Below are 22,591 nucleotides of genomic sequence, written 5' to 3'. Positions count from 1 at the left end.
ATAGTTTTTTTATTGTGTTTGTTCTTCCATCGGCCGGGCTCGCGCTCGCTCACTGCCCACTACAAAGTACTGTACGAGCCCATGGAGATAACTCCGTGTTGCAACATGTTGGTGCTTTTCTTATCATCCACTTGCATGTAATAAATTATTGAATATAATTTATGTACTTTAATGGCAAAATTAGCGATCGAGGAAGGTGATGAAAAACAAAAACAAAAGACGTAAACAAAAGTACTCTGCTTGCCATTGCCGCATTGTGATGTGGTGATTTTGATACTCAGGCCACCGTGAGAGCGCACGATCGAGACCTCATGTGACCTCGTGCCCTCTCCTCTACCCCTTAAGACAGCCTCTATGTGTTGATCGCGTGATTGATTGAGGTGCACGGCGATTTTATGCAATCAATAAAATTTACTGTATTTTTTAACTATTTTATGGCTATTCTGTGATGTTTGTGATTTTAGGCTTCTGTAATTAAAATTTCATTCGTGTATTTTAACAGACGAAGTATTGTGTGAGGGATTACTTTCCACAAATGAGTAAGGCTACAAGCAGTAATTAGTTATTTTTGTCAGATAAGCACGTTTTGTCAGATAAGCGCCGTACATACGGGCGACGAGAAACGGAGATCGACTTGCAGCACGCCGCTAGCGGCAGATTTGGGAAACCAATATCAGGTGATGTCGCAAAGTTCGAAAGATGTCGGATAGCTGCCCGTCAACGGACTGTAAAGTTGCTGTCATTACAGGAGGAAATGCGTAAGTGCAGTCGTAATGAGTTTAAATCACGAGAACTGACACAAACTCAAATGAGAATGTTAGAAATTTTCTCGTGCGTAGATGTGACCCGATGCATTATTGTACAGAGCCGACCATGAACCTCGAACGTACAACACCACCCTCCTGAGTACTGGCCCTGCCACCAGTCTGAGCTTGAACCGATGACCTTTGAACATGCATATGCTGCTTTGCAGTGTTCCTTGTATCTACGGACGTTCGGACAGTACTAGCTCCATGGTCAGACCCAGCTCTGCGTGGCAGGGCTGTGTGTTACCGGCGTTATACGGCCTCCCACCACTGAGGCCGTATAACGCCGGTAACACGTTGACAGCCCTGCCATGCAGAGATACCCACCACGGTGGAAGGCCGTATAACGCCGGTAACACACAGCCCTGAACAAAACACGGCTTGATTTTTCTCTGGGCAGAAATTTTAGCTTCACCTGTTAACATTTAAAAAGTTGACTAGGGAACCCTCGAGACCACAGTCATTCTACTGAATGCAAGCAAAACGTCACTGATGCAACTATGGTTTGCTTTCATTGAGTCGAATGGTTGTGCTTGAGACCGTGAATGACTTTTTACAGAGTTACGGTTGTCTTTTGTGCGGCTCAGCTGTTAATCTCAGCAATTAATGCATGTAATCTGCTGTGTGCCATGCTACCTCCATGACCCCACAGGAACACAGTAAATGGGATGTGGACAGCTGGAAGGCATTGCATATAGTGATGATTATAACACACCTCATCCGCAGTCTATATTCTAATTCGTCAATTGATAGTCACGTGGGATGCGTTCTTTTTATGCTGATCCACGTAATCGGCATCATCAGGCATCATTTGTCGGAACTGATGCCGCCCGCTGACGTCTAAAACAACACTGGCGAGCATGTGTCAACTGGAATGTAAACAAACATGTCGTCTGCGGCTGAGCAAAACGATAGTCGAGAAATTTTGCGGTTTATCCTACTATCTGAAGAAGAACTGAGTGCTCTGCTTGCCAACAAGGACTCGAAACAGACGAACATGATAATTAAAGGTGCATTGAACGTTCTGCAGAGGTATTGTGACTCGGTCGGAAAAAAAAAAATTCTTGCCGAACCACTCCACATATTACATGCGACAAGCTTTGTGTATGGTACTTTCTTATGAGGTGTGTTATAAAACACATATTGACTGGCCATGAGAGCAACAGCACACGTCTTTAACCCCTCGGGCCTGTGAGTCACCCCCAAAAACAGACTGTTTCCCTCAGCCTTCGGCCTCGGGAAACAGTCTGTTTTGGGGGATGACTCACAGTCCCTCGGAGTACAGATGTAATTGCTGTCGCCCTCATGGCTAGTCAATAATGTGATATTGTTGCAATCATGGTGGTAAGCTTGTACATCCATGTTGCAAAATACCAGTCTGTCTGTTCCCTATTTTTACACAGGGTTGGAGAACAAGAATGTGTACACAGGACTGTATTTCAAAAACCCTCTAGTTTGAGCTTAATTTGACAGGATTTTCATTTGCTTTATCTCTAAATCAATACTAGTAGTCTATTGATCAACTTGACTCAATTTCCATAGGAGAAGATAGGAAAAACATTTTTCTAGCTCCACGGGAAAAACAAGATGTTAATAGTCGATGTTAAAGCCGCACTTTTCAATCCCAGGTTCTCGCATTAGTGGAGTTCTCCTCCCAGTCAAACACTTGGCCAGTACGATGTTTGATTTCTATAACATTAATTACACAAACTGATCTCAACCTTTTGTCACATTTTGCTAATCCTGCAAACAGAGTTTATGCAAGGTTTTGATTGACGGTAGGTTCAAATCGCCAACGGTCATTGATTCCCCACCACAAACGCTTGAATTTCCTAAAAAATTGTCTTCCAGTCGCGTTAGACTTTGAATATAACCACAGAGCACGATTGGCAGCAACTTCGCGCTGACCTCTTGGCAGTCTGTCTGTGTTTTTGCGGCCGGGGAAAACTAAAAAGTTGCATTTTCTGGAGTGTGTGCCTGCGTGTTGCCTGTTTGGTGTCCACTTATACAGTAAACGCCGCCATAACTTGGCGTTCTTTTAAAGGGAGGCTCCGCCTTTAACAAGTACTATTACTACTAATGCAAGAACCAGGGATTGCGACTGCCACATTCAGGAAAAAAAAATGTAGCTCCATATATAGCCGTACGAGTATGACGAGAGTATCTGGCTTTGGCAAATGCTGCTTCCCACAGGCAGCATAGCCAAAGCTGTACACTCTCACCATACTCATAGGGCCAACCCACATATAGTCTATGCAAAGAAAGGCTAATATTTCATCTCTGTTTTTGACAGTGGTATTGGTCTAGCATTGGCTGAGAGGCTCCTGACAGCTGACCAGACTGTGAGGGTCTGCCTTGCTTGTCGTAACATGACCAAGGCTGATGCCGCCAAGAAAGCATTACAACTCTCCCACCCGGGATCTCATGTAGATACTTTGAAAATTGATGTCAGTGATGTACAGTCAGTTTACAGTGCTGCAGATGAACTCAAAGAAAGGTACGTAAGTCTTCAATTTATTACTGCCAACATTACAACTTTAAAAGGACTGATAGTATAATCTTGTAAATGTATGTATGCATGTATACTAATATAATCAAAGGTAAATGTGATTTTCAAAAGAAAAGGTAGGGACTTGCTCTTAAGTATCAGTTTGTTCTAGTCTGTAAGAGGATTATGGAGGTGTCATAACCTTTTTTTTTTTGAAATTGTAATCTATTTAGTAAATTGCCTGGCAAGACAATCTGATGCCTGACACTGACCTTAAAGATAGGGGAATTGATCCCAGGGATCGAGTTTGTTCTAGTCTGTAAGAGGATTATGAAGGTGTCATAGCCTTTTGTTTTCCATTTAAATTGTAATCTAGTGAATAAATTTCCTGGCGAGACAATCTGACGTCTGAACCATGCCTTTAAGTGCAAAAGAAAATTTATTTTAACCAGTTCATCATGTGAGTACTACTAGTACTACTAGTGTCTGCAAAACACAGTGAAATGTTCCTAAAAATATTGTAAACAACAACAAAAAACAACAATGTGTAAATAGTGGTGGTTGTGTGTTTCTTTTATACTCTCGTGTTCTTTCCTTTCAGATATAGTCATATTGATTACCTCTACTTCAATGCAGGGATTATGCCAAATCCATCAGTTGATTGGGGCAATTTTTTCAGGGGTCTATTTTCCACGTAAGTGGCAGTTTTTGTGTCGGTAATGTTTAGAGGGTGTTGTGGGATATATATGTGTGTGAGAGAGAGAGAGAGAGAGAGAGAGAGAGAGAGAGCATGCGCAAGCAGTCACTAGCTTTCACGAAATGCATTGATTGCCTGTTATAATATCCATAGATGTGTGTTGTCATACTTTTTAGGACCTATTTGAATTGTGATTTTTTGCTCTAACCAAATCAGCATTCTGCTGCAACCACACAGACCAGTAATTATCGTGTCTGCTCTGGTACATGTACTGATCAATAATGCCAGTGTTGACATTACCAGCACTATGTAGCTCATTGACAACTTGAAACTGAAACTTGTATAGTGTTGATAAGCTGCACAGCATCCTAAGTCAATTTGAACACTGATGCTGTGACTGGCGTCGTGACTGGCATGCCATAGCAACAGTCAAGCTCAAATCATTGGCTGAACAAAGGCAAGTCAAAATATACCAAAATACATCACTGTGCCCCATAGGCCAATGTGGCACACCACCACATGAGATTTTTACCAATCTTTTACACACCACATTATTCTTTTCCTTGTATATGCTTGACATGGAATTCCTCACAATCCCACAGTGAGAGGGCTGGATAAGTACAAAATGATTTGAGCGATTTTTGTTTCTTCATTCAATGTAGGAAAGTTGTTCATATGATTTCCACTGGTGAGGGTCTCTTAATGCAGCAGGACAGTACTACGAAAGATGGTCTCAGGGCAGTCTTTACCACCAATGTGTTCGGTCACTTCATACTGGTGAGTACTGGTTCATCCTTTCCTCCTCCAGACTTACCGTTTCAACCCACAACTGCATTGTGGGTACCAGTATGTGGTATGTCCAAGAACACAAGTGGATCGACAGGATTGGATCAGACTAGAGGGCAATGTTGTTAATGATGGTCCGCCTTTATTAAGCAGAGGTGATGTACTGATGTGGACACTTACAAGACAATCAACTACATGAGTACTTTCAATAGTGGTGCTTGGTTGCTCGAGTTTTGACCTTGTGACCTTCTATAGTTTTGACCTTGTGAATTTGTACATTGAATGACATGATGCAAAGTGTCAGTTAGTGTTGAATCAGATAACAGTCAGTGTTGATTGGTTGTGCTTGAATTCATTCCCGACTCTTTTATACAGTTACCATGTTCAGGGCAAGCCTTCATCAATGCAGCTTCGCACACGCCTCATTTCCTGTTTCAGATAGAAATTGGGAACAAATTTTTTCCCTTTCATACCTGTGTTTTTCAGTTCTGCAGCCTTTTTTGTCAGATCCTTTTAAATTTGAATCTTCTAGTCTTGGTCAAATTGGTAGCAACAAAGTGCTAACTTCACCGTTTTTACTGCATGAATTAATTGTCATCAAAATTTCAGACAGATATGAACTTTTACATATTGATAATGAAATGTGACGTCTTTACAACAGCCTCATTGAACTTCGTCATCTCACGTCAAAGTATATAATAGCATTGATTGCGATTTCAGGCTTGTTACTAAATATAGCTGCATGTGCTTGATATCGAACAACACTGCCCAAAATTTGGACAAATTTTGTTGTTGCAGCTTGTAATCTGAGTCATAAAGTCATAAGAATAAGTGTGACTTTTAGTCGCCATTGTAACACTAGCAGGTTTTATTTTCGTCATTTACGCGGAAAATGTTTATTTATGCATATTAATGAGAGAAAAAATGACATCATTTGTGATCAGCTCCATTGAAAGGTTGAACCTGTATGCTGTGCTGTTTGTCTACAGTTGAAGGAACTTGAAGACTTACTCAGTAAACAGTCCAGGCCAGCAACAGTTGTGTGGACGTCTTCCAGCAATGCAAAGAAAGCTGCATTTAGTTTAGATGATATACAACACGAGAATGGGTAAGCCACTGATTTTTTTTTTACAACTCAGTATTTTCTACTCTTGGTGATCACTGCTTTGTGATCTTCTCCTTGTCTGTACTTATTCGAAGCTTGTATGAAGTTAATTAAATTTTCACTGTCTTGTTATGCTCCCATGCCATATATGTAATATGGCTAGGGAGCATATTTGCATAGTAGAGAGATAGTAGAGAGAGTTATTAGATTTTGTGTTTGTTTAGTGTCTGTCAACGGTAGAGATTTGAAAAGGGCAGCATGCACCTGTGATACTTGGTAGGAAGATATGATTGTAACTGAAGATGTGGAATTGTAAAAAATGACCTTTCAAATCTACCTAACAGCTATGAAATTACTGAAAAACATAGCTAGGTTTTATTAGAAAATCAGGGGGGAGGAGTATGGCCTCCTGGAACAGCCTTCATGTTGACTCATATGTTTTTTGTGATAATTGAAATTATGACTTTTTTTGCCAGAAAGTATAATTTCAAAAAGTCAAAACTTGCTCAATATACCTGATTTGTATTCTTGATCATCCAAGAGAATGGTTAAGAAAAGTTTGAGCCATAGTTTACATTAGTGGTTAATGAGATGCATGCTACCCTAACCTGAAAACTGTCTGACTGCTCCCCAAACCCACATTGCACAGTAGTTGTTTTTCTGTTTAACATCAGATCTGATGTCAAAACACAGATTGACTCACAGACTGTCACATGAAATTTACTCCTTCAGGTATGAGCCTTACGCCTCATCTAAATACGCAGTGGATCTACTGAGCATCGCCATCAACCAAGAACTCAATTCCAAAGGAATCTACAATCATGTGACCAATCCGGGACTTGTCATGACCAACATGACAAACAACATCATGCCAAGCTGGTTCTGGTCTTTGTTCATACCGATATTGATTTTGGTAAGTTTGCTAGGAGTCATGGTTGGGCACACAAGACTTTTTCTTTCAACGAAAATAATGTTTTCAATTTAAAATGGCTGCCACCCTGTGTTGACTCCAAAGGGAAAAATAAAATTTCTACTGTATATTCAAGAAAATAAACTGATGAAAACTTTGTTTACTTTGTGAGTTTCAAAATCAGCCCCAAAAAGTGTTAGACTGACACATCATTATGAAAGTTTGCGAGTCCAAATACAGGTATCTATCCCCGAGGTGCATTCTACCTTGATTTGGAAAAAATTTGCCAGCAATGTAGAAGAGAACAACAATGTGCAGGTGACATGAGAAAATTCAGTACCCTGACAGTATATGTCCTGTGTTTCCTCTGCCACTCTCAAATTCGTAAAATTACTAATTTTTTAGATGATTTACTAATTTTTTTCCATTGTTGATTGGTAAATATACGAATGCAAGGAAGCAGCTAGTTGATTGAGAGCTGAAGGCCCCCAAACCTCAAAATAGTTCTGTCTAAGCACATGTTGCACTTAATTTGAATTTGATTGAATGATATTCCGTATTGGAACGGTTAAGTTTACTTATGAATTTCAAAATTTACGAAAAGTTTCAAAACCCAATTCGTAAATTTACTAAAAAATTTCAGAAGCCAGAGGAAACACAGATGTCGTAGACATACTGAATAAAGCTGTACAAAATTGACTGAATGATTGATGCATTAATACATTTCTATTCAATGTTTTTCTTTTTTTCAGTTTCGTATTGTATCACCAACCATGACACTGAGTCCATACAATGGTGCTGAGTGTTTGGTAAGTAGCGGTGTCTGTCCATAGTGACCTGGCCAATTGCCTCTGCATCATGATGTTAGTGTCCACCCTTTTTTGCTGTCGCATTTGTGTGGATGAGGCAACATTCATTCTATTTGACAGCAGGTCAGGCTTGGCAAATATAGATATTTAACATCTCCATAGTGAGTTGTTTTGAACCAAGCTGCATTCAGTGTCAATGTCATCCCAACAATGTGGTATCTTTCAATTTTCTTTGAATGCATACGTACAACAATATTGTGATTACAGACAAACAACTGAGTTGACTCCTAAATATTTCAAAAAATATCAGGCACCAAATAAATTTTGCCTTAGATAATTAAGTACACTGTAGATATCAATATGCAGATACCTTTACACCATTTTATTGCTCTTACAGTTCTGGTTCTTCAACAAAGACCCATCAAAAATAGACGTAGATAAAAAGTACCACAGCAGTGCAACAGTCCTTGGAAACAGGTTCCTACGACAAGAAAAGGTTGGTCTTAAATACCTTAACAAAAGTCCAGATTTTTGATTAGTTTTTTCTTGTCCATAAAAAAGTTAATTGGCTGTAAAGTGAATTATGAAGAAAGATAGAAATGAATTTCTGTTAACAGCCACGGAGTGGGAAACTGACAAAGAGTTATTCATTGTGACAAGTTAAATAAGTGGAAAATAGGATATTGTAATAATACCTGGATTGATAACTACATTATGATTCAAACAGGCTTTCTACAAGGGATTTTCAGAGGTGGGCCACCCCTCTGCTTTTAGAGCAATCTATTCATATGTTAATAACCATGCAAAAAGATAGGAAACTCATTGTCAATGTGACAGCAAGTTTTGACCTCAGCAAAATTGAAGTTAGTCTGCGCATTACCAAAATGTCTAACAATCTAACTCTTGCCATTGTGAGTTTATGTCCAAAATAGTGACAATAAAATTAAATGTCTTTAAGAAGTATTCTGAGACTCTTATTCTGATTCTGTCACCTATTTTCATCCCCAGTGAAGCTATTTGTAGAATGTTTTTCAAATGTGTTTCAATTTTAAGAAAACTATACAAATCGTTTTAACCCAGAACTTAGATATTACCAAAATCATTTGGTACATATAACTGTACCCCAAGCTGCCTGTGTACAACATTGGGCACTGCTGCCAGGAATTTTGTGACATTTTTAGCTCATATTTGGTTTTGTATATAAATACCAAAAAGAGCTTATATGATGAGTCGGTGGCGTCTGTATGTATGTATGTGGGTATGTATGTGCGGATGTATGTCCGTCATACACAAAGGCTCCCATACCGCCAAAGCTACCATCTCAGTATTTGGTGTACAGGTAGATGCAGGGGTTGAGATGTGACGTTGTTAAAATGAACACGTTAGTGTCAAAAATGTGCAAATGAGGTAAGAAAAAGGGAAATCCTGCAAATGTGCAGGAGTAATGGCATGCCAGTAAGAAACAGGCCAACTCCACTGACCTTTAGTCATGTCCTGTCATCGTTTATGAACTGTTACATATTAACAGACCTGCTGAAACCATAGACAGTAGAGGGGGGTAGACTGTCTACTGTTACTAACTCAACAACTTACACGGACCTATTTAAAGACAGGGGCTGTTTCTGCTATGCATGTTGCTGAAGTTGACCTCCAGTACCTAAAGTTTCAGACCTTATTTACTTTAAAAATTTGTCATTCTTGTTTTTCTGGTTTAAATATTTCTTGTTGTTTTTCTGGTTGTACTGTGCAGAAATCATTGTCATAATATCAATGTAGAATTTTCCTCCACTGAACAGATAGAAACAACATTTATTGTTGATCTTTGGTACCCATACAGGTATATACCAGTTCTGATCAAATTTGAGCGACACCGTATAATTGCGGTATTTTTTAGTGTTGCATGCATGGCTGTTGTTGCATGCAGGTTGTAGTCTTAGCCATTAATATGCCTTTTCTAGTGTGTATATCAACATTAACGGTTGTCCATTAAGGTGCATTTTTGTTGTTTTTGCAGGCACAGTTTCTAAAATGTATTCAAAATTTGCAGACAAGTTTTAGATTTTCAAACGTCTAGTTTTATTTGCAACCAGCTTTATTGTTTGATCTATGCCCTATAAGTGACAACTAAATGTTTACTCCTGTCCTGTGTTTTCTTTTCTTTTCATGATATTTCAGCTGACTTATGAGAAGGACGTCCCAATGCAACTTTACAAGAAATTGGTGGCAATGGAACAGACATACAGGAGAAAATACAAGAGAGATTGATGGCAAATTGGGCAATCGTGGTATAAAATTATCCCATTGCCAAAGAAAAATGTGTGGAGATGCAAATTTCTTTTATGTTTAAATTTTGGTAGAAAAGAAAAATAAGAACACAAATTACCGTCAATCATAGATGGTGAAGCAGATTAGTGTCTGTGCATCAATGATTGTAATATGGTTCAAATGTAAACCAAAACAACTTCTAATGTCCAAATTCATCAAAATGACCATAACGTTATATTATGAAATTTGCACAATCCATCAAAACTGGAGTCTAATGACAATAATCTCTCTGCTATACATTAGCTCTTTTGGGCCTGACTTTCTGGTAACTTACCAGAGTAATCTCCCCATACAAGGGTTTAGGCCTGACTGGGTTCATAACAGTGAACCTGGCAGAGGTAGCAAACTAAAAGTAGCTTTCCTACAGTGTCCTAATCCTTTTGTTAACCCTTTAAGTGCCAAAGTCAATTTTTTTAACCCAACAATTTTTTTTCCAGATTTTTCCAAAATTGTTATCAAAAATTGTAGCCAATGACAAGTGAAGTCTGTTTTGTCCAAAATTGTTGAAACATTTACAAAAAGTTTTTATAAAAAATGGCAAAAATTTTGCACTAAAATTTTGATGGCAAAATGTACAGCACTCAAAGGGTTAATAACCTTGATAAGAACCTAGTTTACCGGTATGTGTTCATCATGACGTTTGGTCCAGTTGTTGCCATATTTTCCCTCCCCAAAATGAAAGGCGGCAAATCTGGAACTCAGGTATTTCCTGCTTGCGTTTGTTTTTCAAAAAAACCCACTAAACCGTCAGTCCCAGGTCATATCAGTGTTATTTCAATCTGATAAACTCTCCGAAAAGGAAACACCAGAGTGTTTTCTTATGAGCCATATGATGAGGATATCTGTCTTAAAAACAGAAAAAAAATAGTATGAAATTAAAATTCCCATAGTGATCGTCTTCATAGCTTTTTGAAATCAGCTTTTTATCAAAATTTGACTCTATCGCCCAAACTTACAAGAAATCCAAACTGTTCTGCACAGATTAAAAGTTTGCCAAACTTTGATGGCATTTTCAATTAAGTGTAGACTTGGTCCAAGTCTGAGAATAAAGAAATAATTTGGTGAACGCGATGTAGTAGAGAAATCGTGACTGTTTCTTTCTGACTGCAACATACTTAAGCTGTCGCTGGATTCATGTTCCAGGAGAAACTTGCTGCAGATTGCATTCACTCAACGCATGCACAAATGTACTACAAGATCTGATCATACTGCGATCATCTTACTCAAAGCGTTTCACACAAAAAGTGTCATCAATGCATTATAACCTGCTGAAATGACTTGACTTTACAAAATCACTGACTTGAACCAAGTCTACAATATGGGATTTATCAGTTTTATTTTAGATCCCAATTGATCATTTTGTGTATGTGGAAAATGTTAAACTAATACCAACTTTTAAAAAAGTATGGGTGACCTGATTTGAAGAGGCACAATGCTTCTCACCTGAAACAACATGTTTGAAATTTTTGAAAGCTTACATGTTCATCTTGTCTATGGTTTGTGTATGCTTTTTGATATTTAAATATTTGCTTATGGATAATTAAGTTTTTTTGTTGTAAATGCAGATGTATTTTAACAGTGACACAGTCAAAGTCAATTACACTAATTATAGTGATATTTCTCAGGTTATAAATCATCAAACTGAAATGTAAACTTACCGCAGCTGCATGTATTTAAGTTATTGTATCAACAGTGGATTGTTTCAACCCAGACATGGCCTGTGAAATGTGTCTGATAAGATTTGTTGTATGATACCTTCATATTTACCAATGGACCATTGTGTATTTACCACATATCAATACTATACATTAGTGGCAACTCCTGGAAATCTAACAAATCCTGGGCCCAGGCTAAGCTTTATTACGATTTAACAGTATCTTAGGGGTTATGTTTACACTACTTCATCATGCAAGGCACCCTAAGAAAAGCATTGATTACTACTGTAGGAGAAATGTGGCCCAGTGTTCCTAAGGTACGCTGATACCTCACACTTGAACTTGAAGCAAATTGAATGTGTACCTTTGTGGCATGATCTGTAGTGTTGTTCAGGAAATGAGATCATGTGTGAGGTATGAAGTTGTGTTCTTGAAGTTTTTTAGTTTCTAATAACAAACAAACAAACAGATAGACATGGAATGGACTCAGTTTACTGCTCTATCTCAGCAGCTGAGAACTCTGAACTGCTTGAGAGATATATGGTACCAAGGTTGTACAGTGTCTCGACCACGATTTGCTGTAATTTTGCATTGTGACGCTTGCTGTCTTGATTGCATTTTGAAGACATTCCTGTATATCAGGAAAGGGGAATGTTTTCAGACAGTTGATTATTTTTTACTGAAAGATTTTATGTGTATGTAAAATCTTATAATTGGTGCAATATTTGGAAAATGTTTTTAAATATGACAATAAAAGTGACGGATCATTTTATTGAGTATTCATGATATGAGAGTATATTTGCTTGTTGTACAACATAACTTTTTCCGTAATTTTGTTTAGTGTAATTTCTTCCGTGGCCTACTACTGGTACATGTAGATCTTGAAATAGCTGTAATGGGGTTTATAATCAAAATTTTTGTGACAGCGTAAAATGCAATTCTAGTGTTGGCAATTGAATTTGTGTCAGATGCTAATCTGTCACATGCATTTGAACATGCTCTGGGAAGAAAGCAAGAAAGTAAAAATAATGACACTCAATACTCATAAAAGATTGCCAATCCAGATTAATGCATTAGCCACATGGAACTATCAGCAAGCTATAACCAAACCGTGCATGACTGCTGCCTCTAATCCCAGGTTGTGAGGATCGGGGTCTGTCCACTGATTTGGTACTGGTGTACCCTGGACAGTGTAAACTATGAAGCACACTCTATGGTTTTCTGTTAAATCTTGGGTCAACACACTTATGGTCTGATCAAAAGAACTTTTTATTGGAACAACATTTTCAACCAATTCAACTGAGGTATGCTTGTACAGAACAATATCACAACATGATCACTAGAGTAGCTAAACCACAGGGTTCTTTTACAACCAATCTTTGTCTGAATACCATGCAATATTTCCAAAATAGCACCAAAATGATTTACCTCATAACTTAAACGAATGAAATTTTTTGTTGGCGTAAGTTTTGCCATTATGGAAGACTATTACCAAGGTATTGTGTTTGATCAGTCAAACATGACTGTAGTTTTGTAACATTCACAATTTTGATGGGATCTTGAATGTGACATGTAGCTGACCCTCTGAGATTGAGCACATGCACAAATGGTCATGCTAGGTACATTGTCATATCTTCAACATGATTACACATAAATTGCTTACGTATGTTTGTGAAAAATATGCTATGAAAACAAACAAAACACACAATAGTCTAGCAGGGCAAGCAACCGCTTGATTCTTTAAGTTTACATGCCAGTTCTTCAGAATATGTCTTGTCAAATGCACTGAGTGATGATAAAAGGAAACAAACTTTTGGATACAAACTGAAAGTGTTTTCTTTGGGAGTGTGTGATCCTGTAGTTCTATGCACTCTGTCCCTCATCAAAACAACCCGTACGTTATACATGATAAATTTGATGATGCTGTCTGGGTCCAGTATCTTCACTGTTACCTTGAAAAATATCTCTATGAGGAAAAGACTGGCATATTGTAATCTGTGCAATGACATTGGCAATACTTGGAATTCTTATCAGTCAAATCAATGAAAATATCTTTAGATATGAAATATTTGTGATCTACACACCGTTTGGGTTCAACTTCTTATTGAGATGAAACACAAAATGTTTTGTGTTGCTGTTAAGTTCAAAGAGGAAATACAATACTAGTCTAAGCAAAACTGAAAGAGTTAGCAACAATACATACATACATGTATGGTCAAGAGGACTCTACACGGCCTATTTATTGTGAAATGGAACTATATACACCATTTGTCTGACACAGCCTTCACATGAGACCTGTAGAGTGATTGCTGAGGTTTACACACTCCTCTTATTGGTTTTGCATTGTGCTTGGCAACTGTGATCATACATTGTACTTTATGGTTGGCAACTGTGATCAACGGAAAGTACAGAATTTGTTGCCATAACACCACTGGAGCAAACACCGGGTCTCATTGACCCTTTCACCACAATGGTTTGACCCAAACCCATTGTTATCAACAGTGATTGTTGACCTGTTGACTGGGAATGGGGTGAACGGGTTAGGTGAGCAACTCTTCAGACCCATTAATATTGAAATCTAGAGCATCTACACTAGGTTACACAATGGATGCTGCTAACTAAGAAATGACAAAAGAAAAAGTTAACTTTTCAAGGTAAATGTGTGTAAATGTAAATGAATTATTTACAAAGATCATTGACGTGTAGTAAAGCCACTCTTCATATTATCCATAGAAACATTAGCACGTCATCAATTCTCAGAATCTTTCAAAGGCTATAATAACTGAAAATGTCTCTTGAAATAAATACAATTATGCTGATAGAAGATATATATTAACAAAAAATATACAATCAATGCTGGATTTTGGTCAATTGGAATGAATCAGTTATCTGACAGATGAGTGTTCCTTTTTCAAAGTGAGCACATCAAAGTCTCTATGCCTTGAGTTTCACTATCTTACTGGCAGTTTTCAATATGAATGCGCCTCCGAAACAGATATTTGAACTTTCAAACTTTCACAATTCTGTTTTGGCCTACAACTTGTTGGGGTTTATCTTGAAGCTCTCGCTGTGAGTAAAGTTTCCATTTGTGGAAAATTAGGAATTTATTTTTCCCCATTGAGATAACTCAGGGATGGCAGCCATTTTGAATACCCCCTCCCGGCCCTTAATGAACGAAAGCAAACTTTGAACGACATAATGTACAAGGCGGAGCTGAGTACATTATGGAGTGCAAAGTTTGCTTGAGTCCATTATGGGCCAGAAGGGGTACATTATCGCTATTTATTTTATAGTTTTGGCAAAACCAGTGAATTTGTAGATGTAGAAAACATCTTGGGCTGAAATGCTGGATAATCGGATACATTGGCAGTAATCATCTGAGGGTATGACATAACAATTTCACTGGTATTGACAAAGCTATAAAGGTAGACAATGGGTAATTTAATTTTCTAGTACCAAAATTTGCATGGTGACTCCTGATTTTTCTTCTCGATTGTGAAAGTGAATGGTTAAAGTTTACTTGAAAAAAATTTTGAGCAAAAGTTTGTCGTTTGTTTCCAAGGTGCAAACTACCTTGATGAACGTACAGTACAAGTAATGAGTAATGTACTGTATATTATACTTCTCAAGGAGTAAGTAACAGCTGATTTTTCTATATCCTATCATACTGGGATCAGTGGAACAAGTCAGAACTTTCACACATGGATTAATATATAATTTATAAATAATGCTTTCCCCATTTAACCGACGACAAGATCAACATGAGGTGAAACCTTCTTACAGCCAGTGACGGAGAACAGTCTTAAATTTGAAGGGAAAAACTGTAACTGCTCAGTGATTTGGTCCACAATGGAACTAGTGACTTCATGGCGTTTCTGCTTCAAGTCCCGCTGGACACATTGCTTTACAGCATCCCGTGTGAGAGGTAGGAAAGGTATCTTATAGTCTATGACAGACTCTAGTTGCTGGTGACCCAGAAGCGCCCTGTGACTGTCAAATTCATCATCACCCTCCATGTCAGGCTTCTGGAAATCCACTTGGCGGACAGCAGTGTAGTGGAGGAAGTCAGTTATCTCAGATGCTGTCACAGACTCAAGTGATTTCCCTTGCAGTACATGATGAATCAGGAATCTGTTGATCTCTTGCCCAAAGAGGTTGCTCTCTAGAATGTAGATCCCCTTCCCAAACCCTGCACCTTGAGCTGTGTCCTTGAACAGCGCCACCAGTGTTGGAATTAAACCTAATGGGATGGCATCAGCTTCGTCAAAGATAATAAGTATGACTTTGCAATGGTTGAGAGCAGTTGAATTGATGACTTGCATGAGCCTGGCACTGTACTGATCATGTCTGTCTTGAAGAGGAAAATCATAGGAGGAAACAAACCTGTGGGTACACTTTACAAGGTTTTGTTTCTTGAAGAGCTGTTCCATAATGAGATCAGTGACAAAAGTTTTACCGGTTCCAATCCAGCCATGAAACGACAGAACCAGCGGATTTGGATCAGCATTAGAGGAAATATAGTCCGTGATGATCTGAGGTAAAGCCTCTGTAACAATGTGCTGACCGAACACCATTTCCTGAAAATTCTCTTTCAGCCCGGTGGTACTCAGATTCAAAGCTTCTGATGCTATAAACCGTGTTCTTCCTTGGAGTTTTGCTTGTAAATCAACATTGTACGCAGCGTTGAGAGTTCCAAGCAGTAGGGTTACCATCACAGGGAAGAGCAACCAACAAATGAATCTTGAACACCTGTGACTTTGTTTCTCTTGAGACAAATCTTTCACAGAGTTTCCAGACTTGTGGAACTCTTCACAAACGTCTGTCGACGTTCCACTCTCCTTTTTCTGTTTATGTCTTTTTACAGATGTACTTCCTGTGAGACTACGGCCTGGATAAGACATTCTTGCATTCACAGAATAAACTGTTGGAGTTCGAACAGCATTCACAGACTGGCTTCTCTGGAAGCTAGGTCTCAATGAGGCATTCCCTGGTAACATCTCAGGCTTACTGTTTGCAGTTTCAACTCTGTTGACAGAGAGACTACGAGACAGGCTGTATCCACTGACAGACAGTTGCTCCCGGTTTGCCCAAGTGACAAATATGCCTTCACTTTTGTTAAGTCTGGTCTCGCACTTGTCAAGGTTGTGAGTCAAGGACATGCTTCTGTGCATTGAAGGTGGTTTATGTCTGGGTCCCGTATCCACACTATGGTAGGGTTCATTACCGTAAGCTGTTGACGGACTCGGTTGGAACTTCTAGACACCATCTTTGTCTTTTCTACATTCAGTGTACTGAGAAACTGTGATGACGGTATCTCTTGTCTGAAACGCCTATCATCGATCTGTTTGTGTTGACCAAGGGCAGCTTTGGAATGCCTTTTTGATAAACCCTTTGATTGACGCACTGGTGTCAGAGGTACAACAGGTGGTGGCATTCGAAGCACTGGATATGTTGCTGTCTGTTTTACCCCAGGGCCCTTACTGTGCTGGGTTTTGTTGTTTGCATCGATCCAAAGTCTGTTCGTTTGAAGAGGACGCCTCTGTGTTGATAACTTTAATGCAGATGCCGCATTTTCAGCTGAAACAGATTCTTCTGCCCCAGGAAAGTATTTACACAACAGAGGCTGTTGAGATGTAAAAAGGCACAAAAATTATACATTTGTGTAAAACGGATCATTCCAGGGAGACATTTCAAACTGCTTTTTAAGGTAGAATGCACCTCTGGGACAGGTATCCAGATTCTCAAAGTTTTACAATTCTTTCCTGATACTACTTATGGGGGCTCATTTTAAAGCTCTTGGTGTAAGAAAACTTTTCACCATCTAGATTTGAAAATCGATAATTTTGTTTTTCTCCATATGGTTAACACAGGGAAATATGGCAATTTTGAATTTTAAATATCGGTAAATCTTGGGTGATTTGTTTCACTAGTGCCAAAATTTGCATGGTGACCCCAAATTTTGATTCACGATTTTGAAAGAGAATGGTTGAAATATTACTTGAGGAAAGTTTGAGCAAAAGTTCAAGTCCTTCATTTTTGTGGTGCATATTACCTTAATGCATACACATAATATTAGAACTTATCATTCCGCTGCAATTCATACTTCTTGCAAACAGAATGTTCCATTCACTCAGGTAGTGACCATTTCCATTGTCCATGAAGGATATAATGGGTATGGCAGCTTTTATTCAGTTTATTAGTATCACATACTGGATAAGAATGTTTTAAATATTTCACTTAATGATTTTATGTTCTTTATAATCCTCTGATTGATGTATCAAACTGATGGTTAAAAGCACAATAAGTTCATTTTGGGACAGGTGAGTTTCAAACACAATTTGATTAGTGGACTTAATCTTCTTTCTACCAGGCTCCATAGACAAACCATAGAAATAAATACAACTTGGGAGAATAACTTGTGCACTTAATTGATGAGCACATGAATTTGTAAAAGAAAAACCTGCAAATACTTTTTAAGACTCCTGTCTTGAAAAGTATTTGTAGACTCTAGATTAATGGCTTTATAAGGCAGAATACACCTCAAGGACAGATATTCGGACTCAAATTTTTCCAATACTTTTCTAGTCTACTGCCTTGGGGAGGGGGCTCCTTTTCAGGTCTTGGAGCACGAAAACTTTTCAGTCTTAGTTCTTTGAAAATTGAAATTTTTCCCCCAAAACAGGCATCACTGTAACATCTGTATATTAAACATTACATAATTTGTTTCTTTAGTTTCAAATTTTGCTTGATGACCCTTAGTTTTATATCTGATTTTGTAAAAATATTGTTGAAGGTTTCATTGTGGAAAGTTTCAGCAAACGTTGGAGTCTTGCATTTTTGGCAGAATTTAAGAAGTAAAACATTTTATCTAGTTTTATTGTTTTTCTTGAGTCTCATCGCTCTTACTCCTCACCATGTGACATTCATTGTATTGCCCACAGGCTTTCGACTCAATGCAAGCCAACCGTCACTGTTGCAATAGAATTGTTTAATTGCATCAGTGGCGGTTTGACGGGTTGCTTGCATTGAGTCGAAAGCCTGTGATATCGCCTGTTGGAGAAATACGTAGAGTATGTATATATGATAAGTTACAGTTATGCTCAACGGAAAGTAGACGATGAGATTAAATGATACCTTACTCAATTACTAATTTACATCAGACACTTTATTTCTAAAACTACACTAGTACCTCACAATATTGCTTGCGAGCGGCAAGTTCTCAAAGACAAGAATAACAAATACCAGACCTAAATGATTCCTTAACATAACAGTCGCTTGCCTGCTTCTCTGCCGACATGAGTGCCTTATCTCTTTCCACTGGTTTATTGCCGTAATCTTATACCACGATACTAATTACACAGCGACAAAAAGACAACTGTAGTTCTTGCTGAAATGAACGTCATCGCCGGGGTAGACGGCCGACATTGTTGAGACACTGCTCAGTAAGTGTCAAGCCCGGGGGGTACCTGTTCAGAGAAGTGGTAGGGGTGTGCGGCCGCAGGTATAAAAACCCAGGGCCAATTTTAGACCTAAAATCCCGTTATTTTGGACCCATTTTAGACCTTTCTGACCTTTGACCCAGGTCAAAAGTCAAAGCGTCCAAAATTTTCAAAACGGAAAAAGCAAGTATTTGCCCCGGCAAGCCTACCACTGTACCGCGTTTAGGACTATGTTGTTGCTGGCCAAACCATGATTTCCAAAAGGAAATACCAAAAAATTTGATGAAAGAAAATTTTGTCTTTCACCCTCACCGATTTTGGTCAAGCTTCTACAAATTATCAATTATCTGCAGTTACAGTCTGACTAGTTGGTTTTTTTGAAATTGCAATTCACAACAAACCTCCGCTGTTCATCTGTAAAGCAACACTACTTCATGTGGCCATGGTTGACCTGTCTGTCATGATCAATACTAGGAACCACTTTGTTTGGGTATTTTCTATTGGGCAAAAATCTTCAATATATGGAGTTCTTACCAATCAGTGACAGTGTTTGACAACCAAGTCGATATTTACTTTGGCGTAAGCCAGGGGGTCTCTTTAATGGTTCCCCTGCCACAGAAAAAGATATCGATGCTTATAAAGTGCAGCTCAGAGCCCTGCGAGCGAGACGGAACAGACGGTTGAAATTTGTTCTTGTGTTGCACTCAAAAATCAACCCCATTTTAGACCTTGGTTTACAGTGGAATTGATACCCCATTTTAGACCAAGTTGCTGAAATACCCACCCCATTGGGCGGCACGTATACATATTGGCAAGTAATGGAAGTGACCCCCCCCCCCCCCCCCCCGGGGTGTCAAGTAGATTGGATTTTTTCAATCTTTAAAATCATGACTTCGCTTTTGCCAATTTTCATTTTCTTTGACACTAAAATGCCTTAAAACAGATTACCCCTAATTCTTTGTATGAAAATGCCTCGACCTAACCCCCCTAATTCTTTGTAAAACAGGTCCACACTTACGATTGATAACAATGGGATTTTGCCAAACCATGGTGGTGAAAATGTACAATCAACTGCCACTCTGTAATTTGTGCTAGAGTGAAGATAAGTGTGGACAAAAACATTTGGATAAAACTGACTTAATTTGGCAATGTTATCACGCATGGGGGTCTCTAGCTATGTACCATATCGCCAACTTTACAATTACCTAAGCTACTGATGATTAATGTGAAATACTGTCTATGTGTCCACTGTTCTGTGTATCTCTTCTAGCAGTCAAACAGTGGTGCAACTATTCTCATGCATACTCTTCCAAGTACATTTGATTGGGATGTTTAACGTTTTGTGTTTATTATATCCAATCAAATGAGACTTTGTCCATCTATTATTCAATGGCTCAAAATTGATGAGGGTCAATTACAGATTTGTATAATCCTCTACAAGATTTACTCGCCAAACCAGAGAAACCATATATTAATTATTGTCTGTCTCAAGATATCTTTGCAAGAGCTTTTCAGACAAAACGTTTGATTCATGAATGATGAAGATGTTTCATTATTTGCCTTTTATATATCTCTTTGAGAGGCACATATGTTACTTCATGCTTCAGCCAACTTACAGTTGTCTTTTGTCCCTGTGTAATTAGTATCGTGGTATAAGATTACGGCAATAAACCAGTGGAAAGAGATAAGGCACTCATGTCGGCAGAGAAGCAGGCAAGCGACTGTTATGTTAAGGAATCATTTAGGTCTGGTATTTGTTATTCTTGTCTTTGAGAACTTGCCGCTCGCAAGCAATATTGTGAGGTACTAGTGTAGTTTTAGAAATAAAGTGTCTGATGTAAATTAGTAATTGAGTAAGGTATCATTTAATCTCATCGTCTACTTTCCGTTGAGCATAACTGTAAATAAAAGGAAAGTACACATGTACTATGGAGGATATTTTAACTGGCAAGTTTAGTCTGGTTCCCAGACCCATTTTCCCCGGTAGAGGGCGTGGGGAAAAATAGGGTCAGGTACAGGGTAGCCATCTTGAACAGAATTTTGTTCAAGATGGCGGAGGTTAGTCACCTGACAGAACATGCTACAACAAATATGGCTGCTATTAACGCCAGTCAAAATTGGACTGGATCAGAATTATGTTTGCACGCTGGTGTCCGAACCAAAAACATTGGCACACGAGACGGAAAACATAAACCGAAAGGATAATCCAGAAGTACGGGGAAATAGAGGTGATTGAAGGATGGCTGTGATATCGCAGCAGTACTTGTGGAGTGTATCGAACGCGCTAGGGTCATTGAGGTCATCGCCGACTGTGGCGTGATCCAGAGCCTGAAAATTTCCCTTTTTTCCCACTGGTCCCAGGGCCAGTGACCTGTTTTTTCACTGGTCCAAAGGTAAAATCCACTGGTCCTCAAAAATTTGCATAACAATACGAGAATGATTCATTTCTCGTACTCATGTTATATATGCATTTCTATCAGATTTGCTTGGGATTTACATACAGCAAAAACTGTCAATCTTTGTAATACAGACACACTGCATAAACATTTACTTGGTAGATTTCTTAAGTTCTTGTACACATACGTTTACTATTGTTATGACGTTCACTTCAGTTTCAATTGCCCAGCTGTTGATTCTTTTCCATTTAAATTGCAAAAAATAGGTTGAAAACACAAAATATCTGAGATGAACTTCTTTTCCTTTGATATCAATAGCAATTGCCATAACGCTGTTCTGACAAGCTAGGCGGTTCTTGTTGAGGTCAGCTACAATGAAGCTAGGGGGTCTTGACTATATAAGGAATTCAGCATGGTGACCTTCTAAATGCTAACGCTTGCTTGCTACGGAAGATCGTAAAGTTACAATGACTCCTTCCAGATAAATTTACTGCAAAATACTACATTGATGGACAGAGATATAATGTTTTCACACAATTTTGGGGTTGATGATATTTTTGGGTGGGGCTATGATCTGGTTTTTACCATGTTACATTTTACATGAGTACATGGCCCGGCATTTGATTTTTGTCCCGGCCCAGTGCAGTGGCTAGCAGACGCACATCGCCTTGCTCATATCATGAATCACAGACTGTAACAGAGTAACTGATTTTCCTTTAGAGTTTAAGTTGTGATAAAAGAAATAGACTAAATTTTAAATGTTTGATTGACTTAAAAGAAGCAATAACCTGTAAGAGCTACCCGATTGAGTGCAATTTTGTAGCTACTAGAAGACGTAGTCTCACAATGGACTCTTCAGTGAAATTCTCGGCCCTATAATTAATGTGTCCCCTGTATTTTTGGGGACGTAGTTTCTAATTTTGTGTCAAAAGACACTAGAACACTATCTAGGAAAACACTGGAAATTCCCTTGCCAAATAAATTGGCTCCCGTTTGTACTGGTCCGCGGACTTTTTAGGGGTAATTTTATACTGGTCCGGGATAAAAAATCACTGGTCCGGGACCTCGGACCCAGGGCTCGACATAAGCGCTAGCCCACTAGCCCGAGGCTAGTAAATTTTCAAGAGGACTAGTAAAAATGTCTTCGGAGGTAGTCCTGCGGACTAGTGCAATTT

General features: G+C 38.7%; 2 protein-coding genes across 2 annotated transcripts; one reads left to right on the top strand and one right to left on the bottom strand.

Moving 5' to 3' along the window:
• Window positions 1–614: 614 nt before the first annotated feature.
• Window positions 615–10,074, top strand: LOC139128348 (3-keto-steroid reductase/17-beta-hydroxysteroid dehydrogenase 7-like). Its single transcript, XM_070694139.1, has 9 exons — window positions 615–758; window positions 3,100–3,303; window positions 3,896–3,988; window positions 4,654–4,768; window positions 5,767–5,885; window positions 6,615–6,795; window positions 7,545–7,601; window positions 7,999–8,097; window positions 9,777–10,074. Exons 1-9 carry the CDS (start codon window positions 700–702, stop codon window positions 9,864–9,866), a joined length of 1,017 nt encoding a protein of 338 aa, XP_070550240.1. The 5' UTR covers window positions 615–699; the 3' UTR covers window positions 9,867–10,074.
• A 5,103-nt stretch (window positions 10,075–15,177) lies between these two features.
• LOC139128346 (torsin-1A-like) lies at window positions 15,178–16,914 on the bottom strand. The gene has a single exon (XM_070694138.1). It carries the CDS (start codon window positions 16,750–16,752, stop codon window positions 15,322–15,324), a length of 1,431 nt encoding a protein of 476 aa, XP_070550239.1. The 5' UTR covers window positions 16,753–16,914; the 3' UTR covers window positions 15,178–15,321.
• Window positions 16,915–22,591: the final 5,677 nt, after the last annotated feature.

This window comes from Ptychodera flava, unplaced genomic scaffold (assembly GCF_041260155.1).
Source record: "Ptychodera flava strain L36383 unplaced genomic scaffold, AS_Pfla_20210202 Scaffold_50__1_contigs__length_938362_pilon, whole genome shotgun sequence".
Classification (NCBI taxonomy): domain Eukaryota; kingdom Metazoa; phylum Hemichordata; class Enteropneusta; family Ptychoderidae; genus Ptychodera; species Ptychodera flava.
Note: the sequence above shows the minus strand (reverse complement) of the source record. Positions and strands in the feature narration are given on the sequence as shown.

Bases quoted from the DNA above. Each gene is read 5' to 3' on its own strand.
- LOC139128348 (XM_070694139.1), top strand. From the start codon at position 700: ATGTCGGATAGCTGCCCGTCAACGGACTGTAAAGTTGCTGTCATTACA. The intron at 759-3,099 runs GTAAGTGCAGTC...TGTTTTTGACAG, and splicing joins GTCATTACAGGAGGAAATGC to TGGTATTGGTCTAGCATTGG. The intron at 5,886-6,614 runs GTAAGCCACTGA...TTACTCCTTCAG, and splicing joins GATATACAACACGAGAATGG to GTATGAGCCTTACGCCTCAT.
- LOC139128346 (XM_070694138.1), bottom strand. From the start codon at position 16,752: ATGCACAGAAGCATGTCCTTGACTCACAACCTTGACAAGTGCGAGACC.